At 43.6% G+C, this 16,577-nt stretch overlaps 1 protein-coding gene across 1 annotated transcript; it reads right to left on the reverse strand.

Annotated features, from left to right (window-relative positions):
- Positions 1–574: 574 nt before the first annotated feature.
- On the reverse strand, positions 575–16,333 carry LOC122541534 (zinc-binding protein A33-like). The gene is made up of 7 exons (XM_087978856.1): positions 15,914–16,333; positions 15,129–15,224; positions 14,814–15,047; positions 12,751–12,773; positions 12,534–12,646; positions 1,394–1,513; positions 575–1,128 (listed from the first exon to the last, which is right to left on the reverse strand). The coding sequence occupies exons 1-7, from the start codon at positions 16,331–16,333 to the stop codon at positions 575–577; spliced, it is 1,560 nt and encodes a 519-aa protein (XP_087834982.1).
- Positions 16,334–16,577: the final 244 nt, after the last annotated feature.

Genomic DNA, 16,577 nt, shown 5'->3' on the forward strand with positions numbered 1-16,577 from the left:
CTTAAAGGTTGGTGCCCAGAACTGGGCGCAATGTTCTAGTTGCATCCTGACCAGGGTTGCATAAATGTTCAGCATAACTATCTTGCTCTTGCACTCATTGCCTCTATTTAGGAAGCTCAAGGTATGTTTTGCCATTCTCTCACGATGCCCTGCCACCGCACCAAACTCTCATCATTACAATATTTCCAGAAAAGCAGATGAAAATAAATGTTTGAGGAGGAGTTCAAACAAAATTATAAAGTACACCGTGCTGGAGAGTTTTTACCTCCTCAACAGTGTCATTCTAAAATCACTCTTGCCTCTCCTACCAAGTAGCATTGTCAACATTAGCAAAGAAGTGGTGAATACATGCAAACACACACGCAGTAGATTGAAATATGGAAGTTGGTACAATAACACGACGGCCCCATGCAGGGTGGCACCATACCTGCAATCAAGCGCTGATTAGCAAACAATCTAAAATGGAACATAAAGTTTGCTCAGGTTTAAAAAAAGAACAAAAAATAAAGGCAATGCATTTAAGTGACAAAATAATCAGGCCCTAGGAAAGGCAAACACTGAAGAAATAGTCAAGTTATTCCTCGTGACATCTGATTGGAAGGATTTTGAGTGGTTCAGAGTTCTCTCCGTCATCATTAATGCCTGGACTGAAGTAAGGGAAGAGTTTGCCGGTGAAAGTGTCAATGAAAGTGTAAAGATGGGACATATTGTCCACGTTGTAAAAAGACACTTGTCCGCCCTCATAGTCCAGGTACACCCCAATCGCTCGGGGTTTTCTCGGTACGTTCAAGCGGGTCCGCGGAACAGTGGTTGCCTTGTACTCGTTCCCATTTCTCAGCCACACGATCCAGTAGCCGGATTCCGGCGTCGCCGTGGTGTGCCCCTTCCTGTTTATGGACTCCCTGACCACACCCAGGTCCCACTCAGTCTTGGATCCCACCTGCACCTCCCAGTAGTGCTTGCCGGAGGTGAACGCTTCGGAGCCCAGGACACAGACGCAGGTGTCGAACCTCTCGGGGCTGTCCCTGACCTCTTGTTTCACGTCTCCGTAGGTGACCACGGTCAGATCCTCGGACAGAACTAACCGGGGATGAGCTGTGTTCGCGTTCAGGGTCAGATAGGTTGGAACTGACAAAACAGAAAAGAAGGAAACAAACGCACGATCAGCAAATGAGTTATTTCAAAGCACGTTATTAACTTAAGGACAGGCTATTTCATGCTGCATGCGATGATTTAACATTATAATTTGCTGACGGTTCTTGGAGGAACCTCGGCGCTCTAGAGCTCCGAGATACTGGAGTGAAAATCGACTCCCCCCCGAAAATAAAATCGAAAAACTATAAAGATCCTTGCTATCTATTATATTGTATGATATCATTATATAATTTATTACATTTTCTTTTATTCTCTTCGCTGCTATTTTTAAAGGAGCGTTTCCTTGGCGTGTCTTCGCTCGCATCAGTTCGGGAAGTAGGGTTACTGGCTGGTTCAGTGCAGCCTGCATATTTATAATCTATAGAATAACGGAGCAAGAAATTAAAAATAATCATTTTATTGCAAAGTATAATTCACGTTTCAGTCTAATATCAACGGCTTATACGCGACCCCCTTTCAGGTCTGGTTTCATTTTGGAACTGAGCTGAGCCGCTGAACTGAGCGGTGGCTCGGAGTCATACCGCGAAGTGTGCCTCCTGAAAGAAGCAGGACATGGGCTTTATCGTAACATGTGCCATGTTCACGCCTCTATGAGCATGCTCAACGTTTTTTTTGCTTGGTACAAGCTCTGAGCTTAATGCCTCCTAGAGCACTGAAATTGTGCCAGGGACACTCTTTTCCTCCTGGAAGACTTCTCTACCTTTGCTTTTCTAAAGAAAGAGAACATTCCCAAAAATCTCAAAGGACGGCTGTATACAGTTCCATTGGAATGTGAGCCTTGGCTGGCTATCGGAAATCGTAACATCGCTTATTTAATTCCCTGGACCATTGTTTAACATTGTAACAGCATAAAATGGGCAGAGGAGGGCTATTCTACCAACCAGACCTGCTCCCCATCCGAACCGCCCCCTCCCCCCACCCCCGTTTAGGACTAATCTGATTGTCATTTGAACTCCATTTTCATATGTGTTTCCCATAACCAATTATAGAATCACAGAACTTTTACCGTGCAGTACGTCATTCGACACCTGACTCCCGTGCCAATCAAAGTTAAACATCACACAACACAAGGTTATAGTCCTCCGCAACCACCTGATGAAGGAGCAGCGCTCCGAAAGCTAGTGCTCGCAACTAAACCTGTTGGATTATAACCTGGTGTTGTGTGATTTTTAACTTTGTACACCCCAGTCCAACACCGGCATCTCCAAATCATGATTGCCAATCAAACACTTGTTGAACTCAGTCAGCATCCACTACACGTACAGCGAGAGAATTCTGACTACAAAAGACCGTCGCTGAGAAGAATTTCCCCTCCTCTCCGTCTTAGCCGGAAGAGGCCTTATTTATTTAAATTACACAAGAGCGGAAACACCGTGTTGAAACACGTCACATTCCCTCGAATCTTGCATGTGTCAATAATAATGGGTTTAGCTGCTCAAAGGGATGCATATTGGAAGCGAAGGGGGCTGAACACGATTTAAACGAGGGTTTCCCTGGAGATTTTCCAATTGCGATGGAAAATAAAATCAACGACTTGCGTTAGTACAGTGTAACTGAAGCTTTAGGTTGTCTGCATATAAAGTGTGCGAAACAGATACAGCGCACAGCATTCTACAAAAGGACGACTAATCGTTCTACATAGAAGCGTTCTGAATATTTTAAAGTTTCTATTACCATTATTAGATTCAAGCTCTGATACTCTTCCGGACTATGGGAGGGATGAACCTCACCAAAGTAGCTCGAAGTCAAATGTGAGAAATCTGTAAATATTTCCATGGGAAGAAATAACTCCTGTTTGTGGACGCCTGCTCAACTATTTGGTACTTCTAGGAAGTTATCATTCTTACCAGTAATTTCACAGATGAGTATTTTCCAGTACATACAGGAACACATACAAGCCATATTCTAGTGGATATCACAGGACAGCAAGTAGGTGGATGCAGCAAGGTTCGTTTTCGACCCTAACGTCCAAACTAATCACGATTGCCCACCACCAACTCACATTGAGAGAAACAGCGACTGTTAATATTTAAGCCACTGTAATAAATTCAAAGCAAGCTCTAATCGGTTAAAATTGGCACCAAATTTGTTCAGGATGATGAAGATGAGCAACAAAAAATCAAGGTTGGTAGTTCCCAAAGGATCACTCATTTACCTTGGGTGTAGGTTACCTCATTATACTGGCTTGCCATGCAGAGTGATACCAACAGTTCAGGCCCAAGTTGAAACATTCATCTGGGCATTTGATGATTATTTCAATGCAAACAGCGTGCAGAAGTATCTAGAGAAGGCCGGAACAATGGGACTGAGTCATGGTGCTCATTTGAAGACTTGGTACAAACACAATGGGACGAACGACCACCGTCTGCACTCCAATAATTCTGCCCTATGAATTCCCATGGTGGCTAGGGTCACGATGAAGGCCCCGCCTTCTCGACCTCAGCTCTCACCTGAGATGCGGTGACGGTCACATTAAATTCCCGGACCAGTCGTCCCTCTCTCATGAGGATGTAGCCTTCTGGAACTATGGCTAATTTGCTATCATCATTCTGTACTGTAATCGAACTTGTCATTGTGTATTATGACTAACGAGTCGGTTAAAGGCTTCGCCGGTTTAACACCCCTGCTGAAGCTAGTCTGGAGATCATGAGGAGAACTTGCAGCTATATTCTACCTTCCAGGTGTGTGATGGCTCCCTTGCACATTGTTTGCTCTAAAACCAAGCAACAAGCTCGGCAAGCCTTGAAAAGTTTTGTTTGAGAAAAGCAAACTCATTGGATGAGCCACTGGAGACTGATTTTTTAAACTTTGATTCAGTGTCTGTCTTCAGACGGGGTAGGGGTTAAGGGTGAAGTGGAGAATACTCCTGTCGGATTATCTTTCACACATCGACTGTCATCCAGGTATCCAGCATGAATCATGAACCACCGCTTCCATTTAACATCCACTTCAAATTAGTTTAAGGGTCTATAGCAAGGTGGTATAATGTAAGATGAAAAGCAGGAAGCTTACAATAAACCCTTTATCACTCATCGTATAAATCTGAAATGGGAGGTTTGTTCAAGCGGGAAACTTCGCAACCTTTAAAAAGTGCTGTACTTGGATGAGCACTTGAAATGTCATGACATTCAAGGCTATGTGCCAAGTATTGGAAAGAGCAACTAGTGTAGCTTATGAGTGGGTACTGAATCGTTAAGTCGCAGGCCTTCTTCTGCACTATTTGATTGTATAATCAAGATCCTCACTCTGTCCCAAAGACAGAGAGAGACCCTCACCCTGTGTTAGAAGACATCCTCATCCTGTCCAAGCGAGAGAGACCCTCCCCCTGTCCCAGAGAGAGAGAGAGAGAGAGAGCCAACACCATCCCAGAGAGAGACCCTCACCTTGTCTCAGTTCCAAACTGGATCGAATGTCTATGTAGGTGTTGAATTAAATACAACCTGCTATTGCTACACCTGTGGATTAATTATATTTTCCCACTCATCACCTTAGCTTTCTGGTGGTGTAGGAATTCTGAGTGATCATTTGAGGTCACTGCACAAGGCCTGCAATGCAGGTGAAAGCCGCTCCTACCACTGTCAATTGCTTGGTTCTGGATCACACCAATGGACCTTTTACTTCGGGAAGACGGAAGAATGATTAGGATAAAAAGAAAAATGTGCGTCCAACCTCATAGCATAAGAACAGGCTTTCCAGGAAAGAAGATTGCATCACTGCCCTGAGAAAGAGCTGAGCTCGCAACCCAGGATCTAAACTTAATTAATTGATTCATTAACTAATTTGCCGCCATCCTGTGCAAGCCATCAAAACAAATGTGTTTAAATGTTTTCCCTATTCTCTCTATAGGATAGAATTTTGCAGTCTCCCGTCTGGGTTTCCTCATGGTGCTCCGGTTTCCTCCCACAATCCAAAGATGTGCAGGTCAGGTGAATTGGCCATGCTAAATTGTCCATAGTGTAAGGTACATTAGTCAGAGATAAATATGGGTCTGGGTGAGTTACTCTTCGGAGGGTCGGTGTGGACTTGTTGGGCCGAATGGTCTGTTTCCACACTGCAGAGAATCTAATCTAATCTAAAGTACGTTGACGACATTTTGACCATGCAAATTGTAAATGACTCAATGCTACAAAGTCACAGTCACTCTACTCAAAAAAGCAGCATTCAAGAGAAAAAGCGAAACCATTTGCCTTATTTGCCATTACCTGTGAATGACTGATTCATCCGTCAAATTGATTGTAAAATGCTTGAAGAGGTCCACTGGACGAGAAAAGCTTTAGAAACATATAGTCGGTTCTACCATTACGCGTGTTTCTTCAACGCGACTTGGCTTTAACGCGATTGAAGCATTTAGGCCCTTATTTGTGGAACGCGGACTCTCCTTACATGTTTTGGCTATAACGCGATTAACTGAAACGACGATTGCACAATTTTCGTATAATGTGAGATCGGGACTATCACGTTTTCTCAGAACATTAGTTCCAACACTCCAAAGAGATTGGGGCGGAGTACAACCACCAGCAAGAATATGCAACTGGGGTTGGGGGGCATGGGGTCGAGCACGGGAGGGGAGGGAAAGCGCCACATTTCATAACATGCATGCACACATATCAAAACAATGCAAAATGCAGACAGAGGGAGGCAGCTAGAGAGGATCAGTTTGGAATAGAACCCTGCATCTGAGTGCCTGCCTTATGGGAAAATGTATGTTGCCCCTTTCAATGAAATGTCCCTGGTATTTCAAAGTGAACCTTATATCAAGGCTATCTAAGTTAATTTGATGTTCACACCATTCCAGCTTTGTTAAAGTATTTCTGGCATCTAACTTTTGACAATGGAATAGTTTTTCTTTTAAGATAAAAGGCCATAGAATTAGCAATGATGCAATAGTTAGATAGTCACCGAAGTCTAAGTTATTGGGGTAATTCCTTTAGGCTTGTTAGACAGCTCCTCGGCTTTCAAGTGTTGGTATGCGCATGGTTGTCCTACTGACCCAGAGAAAGTCTACCTTGACAGTTCTCCCACCTGAATTTGCTCATGTCGAAGTCATACGAACATAGGAATACGAGTAGGCCATTCAGCCCCTCCAGCCTGTTTCATTATTGAATGAGACAGTGGCTAATCTGTATTCAATAGCATATCTTCAGCTTACCTCTGTCTGTATTAAACATGTAACTCATTCACTTGTTTTGTCCCAACACCCTCCGATCACCTATAACCACACCATTGCAATATAAGATATCCTATGTTGGAACCTCGACTGACACGCTTGAGCGAAAGTTTTTTGAGAATCTTATTGACTTCGTGTTAGTTTCTCCAGCCCTGCCCTCCCCCACTGGCTTTCAACGGAACCTTGCATTTCCAGTTCCAACCCGGTAACAGTTGCGGCAACAATCAACCCCCGCGTGAGAATTGAAGTCAGCGCTCCTAATGAGGCTGCAAGGTTTATTAAGGCTTTGGGGTCAAAGTTCAGCAGCGGAGTTACGTGGCCGGGTGCTTTTCCCACCCAGCCGCTAACCTGCCACCATCAGGAGAATTCAGCCAATCGGGTCCTTCAGCGTCTGAAAAGGAAAAAGATAGGTTAAAGTTTTGGTTAGAGACGGGAAGCTTCAAGATAAGGGGGCCCCTCTAAGACTGATCAAATGCAACTGAGGACGGGAGAGCAACAGGTAAAGGTCACGCAGGGTGCTTCCTAGTTAACTTGGTAAATTAAATCTCTAATGGGCTTAATGACCTACAAAGAGGCTTAGGAGCAACTGGAGAGTAGAAAAATGTCACTGTCAGAGCACTGCCTTCACTACCTCTCTTCTCTGAGACACACCAAAAGAATGCAAAATACGATTTAGGATTGGGTGGAAGGTGTCCGTAGCCATTAGACACCCCTCAACCCATTGCATACTGTGCCTCATTTCCCAAGGTATTGACTTTAGACTGTATACAGAATGTCAGAGGGGATTTCCAAGTTGGTACCTCCTGTGATTAATCAGTTCCCAATGAAGCTGTATTTTATCCCTTTGGCTTTACCAAAGCATCAAGCCCATCTATCAAACATTGCTGAGATTTTTGAATTAAATTAGAACCTAATCCAATCAGAATTTTTCTGATCATTTGCAAGAGGTCAGCAACATATTATTTTCATTTTTTCATGAATTCCAGGAGTGAAAAGGCACTAAAAGAGGCTTTTCTGTCCACCAACACTGGAGGTCCTCTCTGTGGAACAATGCTGTCAGTCTCATTCCGCTGTTCTATCCCAATGGCCCTGCAAGATCAATTCTCCCAATAGCTCAGCCAATTTCCTTTAGGAATCGTTGCTTTGTTTTCATTTACACCATGTTCTATATTCAGACTGCAAGCTTAAAACTATGTTCTAATTGGCTTTATACAGTTAGGGAATGGGAACAACATTTTCTTGTCTATGCTGTCCAAACATGTCATAAAGTGTACACTTCTAAGAAATCTCCTTTTCTCCAAGGTGAACAACCCTTCCCTTTTCGACCTAACTTGTCGTTAATATTCGTCATTGCTCGATAAACATTTTCATAAATCCACTCGGCACCCTCTCAAAAATCCTCACATCCTCCCTAAGATGCGATGACACACTATTCTAGTTGAGACGTCACCTGCACTTTGTCAAGTTCGATATTAGCTTCTGCCTTTTTCACTCTGCATCACTGTTGATGAAGCCAATAATTTGAAAGATTTTGCAAACTACTCTCACAATACGTGCTGTCAAATTATGTGCACATGGATCCGAAAGTTTCTCGAGACCTGCATACACTTTAGACCTGTGCCATTTAGTCTCTACTGCCTTCTGACATGATACATCACTTCACATTTCCTTATTTTAAATTCTACTTGCTTCTTACCTGCGTACCTCACTAGCCTTGCAGTCCATTAGTGCTATCCTCACCTGCAAGTTTTAGATCATCAGCTTTAAAAAAATCCTTTGTATCTTAGCATTAAAACCACCCCTACATCAAAACAGTAGTCTGATGTGTGGCATTCACAGGTTAAGGTACTATTTCCTCAGGATGGAGAAACAAATCGAGGATTAGATCGGACCATTTCAACTGAAGACATATTTTAATAATTTCATTGTGATCATTAATTAAAAGCTGACAGTTGGCTTTTATCTATTGTCCCCTCTAATGTCCATTTTGTTCAGTCCTATGAAGGGCATGCTTATCTTTTACATTCCAATTCTGGAAAAGAGTCTGTATCCAAAACGCTAACCTATGGTTTCTCGTTTCAAATATTTCAGTGAATTCACAATTTTTTAATAAAACTACGTTAACTTGAAACTTCCAAGACTTACATATTACTTAAAATTATATCGACGGCCTTTTCCTGTTGAGGTAACTTTACAATCGATCGTTGCCATTTTCGTCAAATTGTTTTCTTCATAGCTCTGATGAAGCCAAGAAATGGCTAATAGCATTTACTGCTTCACTGACGAGGTCATTCTCCTCATGTGAACTTACTCTTGTTCGGTATCGACTTGTTTTACAGCTGGAACTAAACAACTAAACCCAACAGGTTTCACACAAGTACACTGAGGTTTTCACTGAGAGCGATTTTGGAATTGCAATTGGGCCTACTTGCTTTCTATCTTCTCCTTCCGAGATGAAGATGTGGAAACTCGTGAGAATTGGTAGTGCAATAGGAACGATTTTGCCAAGAACCCTCCACCCAATCTTTGGCTCCTTGGCATATTATAAAGGGAATAATGGCTACAGCTGATAGAACTGTCAAAGAAAATGCTGTACACAGAGCACGATACTTAAGGATTCATCAGAAAGAGAGATACGTGGTGAAGTTTTAACCTCAGGGTCATCACGTCTCAGGTTGAGAAGGTGGAGAATTGAACCTGCAGTGATGGTGTCACTCTAAATTGCAAACCAGCCTCCAGCCAACTCAAGTAACCAACCTCAACTAACAAGCGACCTACAGGAAGACATATGTTAAATGAACCATTGACTGGAATCTGAGGACATCGCATTAAATTCTAATGTTGTACCCAATGCAGGAGCCAAAAGCCCATCTGGCTCATGAATGTCTTTTAAGGAGGGAAACTCGTCTGGCCTATGAGTGACTCCACACCCAGAGCAATGAAGTAAGCTCTTAGTTGCCCTATGGGCAATTAGGGTGGGTAATAAAAGCTGGCTTAAGCTGTGGCAAACATCCCATGAATGATTTTTTTATAATGATAACATTTGGCCAAAATATAAAACTGGCATTTGATCCAGCCATTGGATTTCCCAGCTGGTATATAACGGGTAATACCTACTTAATCACCATACCAACTGTTCATATCATGAGATTTGAATGCCATGCAAAATGAAATTTCCTTCAATCCTCAGTGTATCTCTGCACAAAGATAAAAGTAGCTCCAGAGAACGGGACAAATGTGAAGAATTAACCCTGCTGGTAATGCACATATTCTGAGGAATCATCTGTTTTCCCCCATCTCTTCCATAATTTACAAAGAAACCAGATTGTAACAATGATCTGAATCTCTGCGAATAAGGGGACTAGGCTGCCTTAAAGTATTAGTGTCTAGATTAGAGTGGTGCACAGCAGTTTAGGCAGCATCCGAGAAGCAGTAAAACCGATGTTTCGGGCAAAAGTCCTTCATCAGGAATACAGGCAGAGAGCCTGAAGAGTGGAGAGATAATTGAGAGGAGGGTGGGGGTGGGGAGAAAGTAGCATAGAGTACAATAGGTGAGAGGGGGAGGGGATGAAGGTGATAGGTCAGGGAGGAGGGTGGAGTGGATAGGTGGAAAAGAAGATAGGACAAGTCATGGGGACAGTGCTGAGCTGGAAGTTTGGAACTGTGGTGAGGTGGGGGAAAGGGAAATGAGGAAACTGTTGAAGTCCACATTGATGCCCTTGGGTTGAAGTATTCCGAGGCGGAAGATGAGGCATTCTTCCTCCAGGCGTCGGGTGGTGAGGGAGCAGCGGTGAAGGAGGCCCAGGACCTCCATGTCCTCGGCAGAGTGGGAGGGGGAGTTGAAATGTTGGGCCACAGGGCGGTGTGGTTGATTGGTGCGGGTGTCCCGGAGATGTTCCCTAAAGTGCTCTGCTAGGAGGCGTCCAGTCTCCCCAATGTAGAGGAGACCGATTGGGAGCAACGGATACAATAAATGATGTTGGTGGATGTGCAGGTAAAACTTTGATGGATGTGGAAGGCTCCTTTAGGGCCTTGGATGGAGGTGGGGGAGGAGTTGTGGGCGCAGGTTTTGCAATTCCTGCGGTGGCAGGGGAAGGTGCCAGGATGGGAGGGTGGGTTGTAGGGGGGCGTGTAGCTGACCAGGTAGCTTTTACCTGCCTTAAAGTACTAAGCTACGGAATTTTTTTCCCATGTGGGTTCTGGGGCTCCAACAATGTTCTTCCAATTTCATTGCCATAGTTTCAAGTTACAAACAAGAGGCTGATGTTTCAGTCTGTTATTCATGAATGTCGTTTCCCAATTATTAACCAAGGTACCGACAAATATCATCAAATAAACCACTTTCACTTGAAAGGCCCAGCTGACCAGCAATGTTATCACATTTAAGGCAGGGTGTCCTTCCAGGACCCAAACAGGCACTATTGCCATGAAAAGGAATTCTGGCAGGAGAAGGAACAGTTCGTCAACCTCTTCGACAGCACTTTTCAGCCCACGATTTCTAATACCTACTGGGCAAATAAAAGCACGGCCACCTGTAAGAACCTGTCCAAACCACACACCTTTCTAACTTAGAAATGTGTCCATTACTTGGCCAAAATCCTGGATTTGCATGGTGGCTAAGTGGTTAGCTCTGCTGACTCACAACGCCAGGGACCCAGGTTTGATTCCAGCCTAGGGTTGAGTGGAGTTTGTACATTCTCTCCATATCTGTGTGGGTTTCCTTCGAATGCTATGGTTTCCTCCCACAATCCAAAGATGTGTAGGTTGGGTGAAGTAGCCATGCTAAATTTCGCAGTGTTCAAGGATATGGAGGTCAGGTGCATTAGTCAAGAGTATATATAGATTAATAGGGTTGGGTAATGGGTCTGGGTGGGATGATCTTCAGAGCATGGGTGTGAACGTTTTGGGCCAAATGGCCTGTTGCCACACTGTAGGGATTCTATGATTCCATGCAGAGCACTGCATGTGGACCTACATGAAGTGGACTGCAGTATTTCAAGAATGCAGCTCTCCACCACCTTCCCAATGGCAATTATAATTGATCAATAAATTCTGACCTTGTCAACAATGCCCACATCTCACAAAAAAGGAGCCAGCCATTGGAGAGTTGTTGTCAGGTAGGGTATTGCCAGAGGCAATCATATTCCAGGAATGAAGAGTACGGAGGGCAATAGCATCTCAGGTTTTATTATGGGCTGGAGAAGGATTAACCTTATAAGTCCTCTGAACTTGCATCATCTATTCTTTCCCTATCTAGAATTACTCCAATTACAGTTTATCATATAAATCTCTGTTCTGTCAGCATTCAACACTGCGATAAAAGCAAAAGGCACTGGAAATTGTCCCACTGCAGTTTGTTAATAGAAGGCTTTCTTCAAATTGGTTATGGGGCAATTCTTTCAAATTAACATTTTGTTTGTGGTGTATTTACACTGAACCAACCCTGGGAATTTCAGCAAATTCAAATATTAACTGAAATTATTGATTTAAGCAAGCAATTCGATTAACACCGAATTTTAATATTCATTCACGTCTTCACTATCACTTAAACAGAAAACACTACCCCCCAAAAAATTGGATTCAACTTCTGAACTTCCAAATAGGAAGTAATACTTACAGGATGCATTCATTTGTGGGTTTAAAGAACCTGCTTTTAATTTGTGTCCCAAACAGTTGGAAGATATGATTTAATCTGTGTTTTATACATTCGATTGGCCCTCTCCCTTTTGTTGTCGGAAGCTGAAAGTTTCAGTTGCCAGTCTTTGGTAACATACCTCACTTAATAGTTGAAGCTAAGTTAGCCTAAACTATTATTCCAGCTATCTCATACCGTGTGGTAATTTAAATGAATAAAAGTTTCAACGCTCTGGTCTTGAAATGTTTTGAGTTACCGTGTGTCACCCACTGTACAGGACAAACAGAAGTTAGCTGATTAATCCTTCAAATCTGATTCGACATTTCATGAGATTGTGATTGTCCAGTGGCATATCGCCATATATCACCAGGATTGCTTCAATACTAGACTGAATGCAAATTGCAGAATTCACAGTTTTCAGACATTCCATCCATCTTATCACAGAGGTAATGGTAGAAGACTGACGATAATCCTAAGGAATGCCAGACCATTGTCCAGGTTCAAATTTAAGTATCCTATATTGCGCAGATAATTATACTTACTGAGGATTTCATGGGTGTAAAAAGACTTCCTTACCAGGATTTATTACGTCTATTACTTGTTTCCACACTCTATACTGGACTGGTCCTTGGAAAATTCCGATTGGTAGGTTGCCCTCTGCTATCGTAGGTTGGTAGTCGTCTTCAGTGCTGAGAGTAAGTATAGACAAAAGTTAGCACTACAATGCACACAACAAACACTCCAATTAACTGTTTGATTATGCTATGTAATTTTTATGAAGAGCGTGCCATACCTCTTCTCGTCGAGTGGAGGGTCCTAAAAGGAAAATAAAATGGGTATTAAAGTCACAGAAGATCGATGTCAAGTTACATTAGTCTGAAAGAATACATTGTCGCAACATAACAAGTAATAGACCTCGACAGAAAACGGACCGTTGTTTTCTAATGTCATGCAAATAAGCCAGACATTGCCCCGGAGACCTCTCTTTGTGTATCTCTGTAACCTATGGAGACAGACCTGAATAGTATCCCAGCTTGGGCTGATAAGTGGCAATGAAAATTCAGGCTATGCAAGTGCCAGGGAAAAAAATACCATTCCAACAATGAAGAATCTGAGCGTTGCCCTTTGAAATTAAATGGCATTACCAACAATGGATCCGGGGCCAACCGGAAACGGGATTCAATCGGCCATATAAACACCATCACTACAAGAGCAGGTCAGAGGTCAACTCCTGTCTCCAAAAAGATTGTTCATCATTTACAAGGCACAAGTCAGGAGAGTGATTTCATGTTTCCCATATACATGCAGTTGGATATTCTTATTTTACCTGGACATGTGTAACTCTAAGAACACTCAAGAAGCTTGACCCCATCCAGGACAACGCAGCGCACTTGACTGGCATTCCCCTCCACCACCTTCAATGCATAACCCTTTCACCATCAAAGGACAGTGGCAGCAGTGTGTACCTCTACAAGATGCACTGTAACATCTCACTGAGGCTTCCTAGACAATATTTGCAAACCAACAACTACTACCATTTAGATACAAGAATAGCAGATACTTTGCAACTACCAACCAATTGCTCCATTTCAAGGCACACTCCTCTCCTGACCTGTGAATATATAGCCATTCTTGCAACATTCCGGGGCAACCATCCCAGAACTCCCATCTCATGGGCACCTTGGGTGTCCCCTACACTCCAAAGAATGCAGTTGTCCCAGAAGGTAACTCCCATCATCGATAATAATATTGGATAGAGAATGAATTTTAGCCTAGGATGCACATATCTCAAAAACAAATACAAAAAAGGCACATGTTCGGTGCCACTCAAGAAAAAAAAGATGCCATGTCCTCATGCCGACTTAACTTAGACTACCAAATCAAAGTCGTGTAGAAACGAACATGTTTGAAACCACAGCGTAGCAAAAGGGACAATGAATGATTAGTGGGCCCTTCCACTTTCATTGTCTGGCCCTTAACGCTGCCTTCGTGTGACAATACCTGTACATATATCTGCAAGCATTCTAAGGTCAAATTAGGTTTCTAGGTTGTGATAAAGTAATTCCCATGATTTTACAGGAATCTACATGTCAAGTGGCCGAACATGAGTAAATTGACATTGGACAATTTCGGGACTATATGAAAGCATTCGTCAGCCTGCCGGAATAGAAAGAAAAGAGTGCTCACCGTCTTTGCCCCTATTGCACCTCACTCCGTCTGGAATGGCTACAAACGACTAATTTATCGCCGTTCTCCAGATTCCGTGGAAGGCAGTATGCTTATGAAATATGGGGAGGGATAGTGTAAGTGCACCTACCATCGGTGCTTCCGGGCAGAGCACCAGAATTTTAACCTGGACAATTTCATAAATGTGAACCCCTCTTCCACTCCTGTTCTCACCCTCATAATGATAATTATGAATTCGAATGGATTTAGCGATCATTTCACCTCAGCTGACAGCCCATACCCTTTTCCAACATTCCCCGTCCTCCAAAACCTCAATTCTGGACTTTCTAAGAATAATTCCACAAATGGCCAAATTAATTAATATAATCCGTGAGGAAACAAAGTGGGTCCCTGGGGTCGCTGTAGGCATCATCCCGAACGCAAACTTCGTCAAACCGAACAAATTTTGACAACTTGCTTCGTTCTCCAGGCGCTGGGAGTGTTGTTTTGATGTTTTGTTCAGAGTGAATAAACCTAATCTTAGTTCACAAAAAAAAAAGTGAAAATGGCGTGGAAATTGCGCCGCGGTTGTATTGCTGAAACAAGAGCGAGGGGCAAGGAGGAAGCCAACAAGTGGCTGGGAGGCCAGTAGTGCAATTATTTTATGTTCTTTGTTCACCAACCGCTAACCTTCAGCATGGCGTAGACATCCTGGTAATCTAACCGCTTCTGCACGTTCAAGAGCATTTGCTGCGTGCGATTTAGGTTCTCCTGAATCTTGCGAAGGTTGCTCTCCATTCTTGACAGAACGTCGTTTTCCTGCGTCGTCAGGTCCGAGAACAGATTCTGCTGCTTTTCGTCCAGCACGCTGCGCATTTTGGAAAACTCCGTCGTGATGTGGTTCTGCAGCTTATTCGACTGATCCTGCAAACACAAACCATGGTCAGTACAACTCAATGCGAAGGAGCTTTCTGAAAGAAATCCCGGAGGCACCTGAGTCGTTACCTTGATTTCTGTGATCTTTTCCTGTTGTTTCGATTCGAATTCTTGGTAATAAGACTTTTTCTGCTTGAGGGAATTGAGGCTCAATTTTATTTTCTCCTGCAATTAAAGTCGAGATTCTTAGTGGCGGTGGTGTGGGAGTCTTTAAGGTGTTCCTGCGCATTCACCGTTATAGAGTCATAATCATAGAGATGTACAGCACGGAAACAGACCCTTCGGTCCAACTCGTCCATGCTGACCAGATATCCCAACCCAATCTAGTCCAGCACTTAGCCCATATCCCTCCAAACCCTTCCTATTCATATACCCATCCAGATGCCTTTTAAATGTTGCAATTGTACCAGACTCCACCACTTCCACTAGCAGCTCATTCCATACACGCACCACCCTCTGACTGAAAAAAGTCGCCTCCTAGGTCTCTTGTATGTCTTTCTCCTCTCACCCTAAACCTAGACCCTCTAGTTCTCGACTCCCCCACCCCAGGAAAGGTCTTTGTCTATTTATCTTATCTATGTCCCTCATGATTTTATAAACCTCTATAAGACCTTCAGCATGGCATAGACATCCTGGTAATCTAACCGCTTCTGCACGTTCCGATGCCTCCGACGGTCCATGGAAAACAGCCCTAGACTATTCAACCTCCTTATAGCTCAAATCCTCCAACCCTGGCAACATCCTTGCTAATCTTTTCTGAACCCTTTCAAGTTTCACAACATCAGTCCGATAGGAAAGAGACCAGAATTTCACGCAATATTCCAAGCCCCAAAGCTTTCCATTTACTCCCTTACCTTGTAAATCTCCACCGCTTCGTTGATCAACATGAAGTTGTGGGTTTTATGGCTTCTTCCGTCTCTCCTGTCCAGACACATCACACAGATCAGCTTCTTGTCCGTTTCACAAAACAATTTCAGCTCCTCCTCGTGTTCGATGCAATACGGTTTGTTGTCCTTGAGTTTGAGATTCAGGGAATGATTCCGGCTCTTTTTAACCAGTTTTCCCAGCGCGCGATTCGCCTTCAGGCTTCTGTCCGGGAAGACCTGGCCGCACTCGGGGCAGGCAGTTCGATTCTCCTTCTCCCAGTATTTCGTAATACAGTGCCGGCAGAAGTCGTGCCCGCAGTCCAGTATGACCGGATCTGCGTAGAGCTGGAGGCAAAGGGGACAGTTTAGTTCATCTTCCAGGTTCAGGGTGGTGTGGCCTGAAGCCATGCTGAACGCCGGAGTGTCCAGCTTTATAACTTTACGATTTCTTCAACCACCACAGTAGCACATCCGCTGCGGCCCACGGCGGTATCTGAAGTAACAGCCGTTGAGGAGGGAATTGAGGCGTGTGTCATTCAGATTGATTGTCAGGGAAAATAATTGTACATCATCGCGCGATTTCCTCCCTGTGTGGGTGGAATAAAGCAGTAGCTGGTATAGTTTAACCTACCAGCGACTTTCGTTCCGCCCA

Source organism: Chiloscyllium plagiosum, unplaced genomic scaffold (genome assembly GCF_037043375.1).
Source record: "Chiloscyllium plagiosum isolate Xiang-an unplaced genomic scaffold, Cpla_swu_hap1 HiC_scaffold_35, whole genome shotgun sequence".
In the NCBI taxonomy this organism is placed as follows: Eukaryota; Metazoa; Chordata; class Chondrichthyes; order Orectolobiformes; family Hemiscylliidae; genus Chiloscyllium; species Chiloscyllium plagiosum.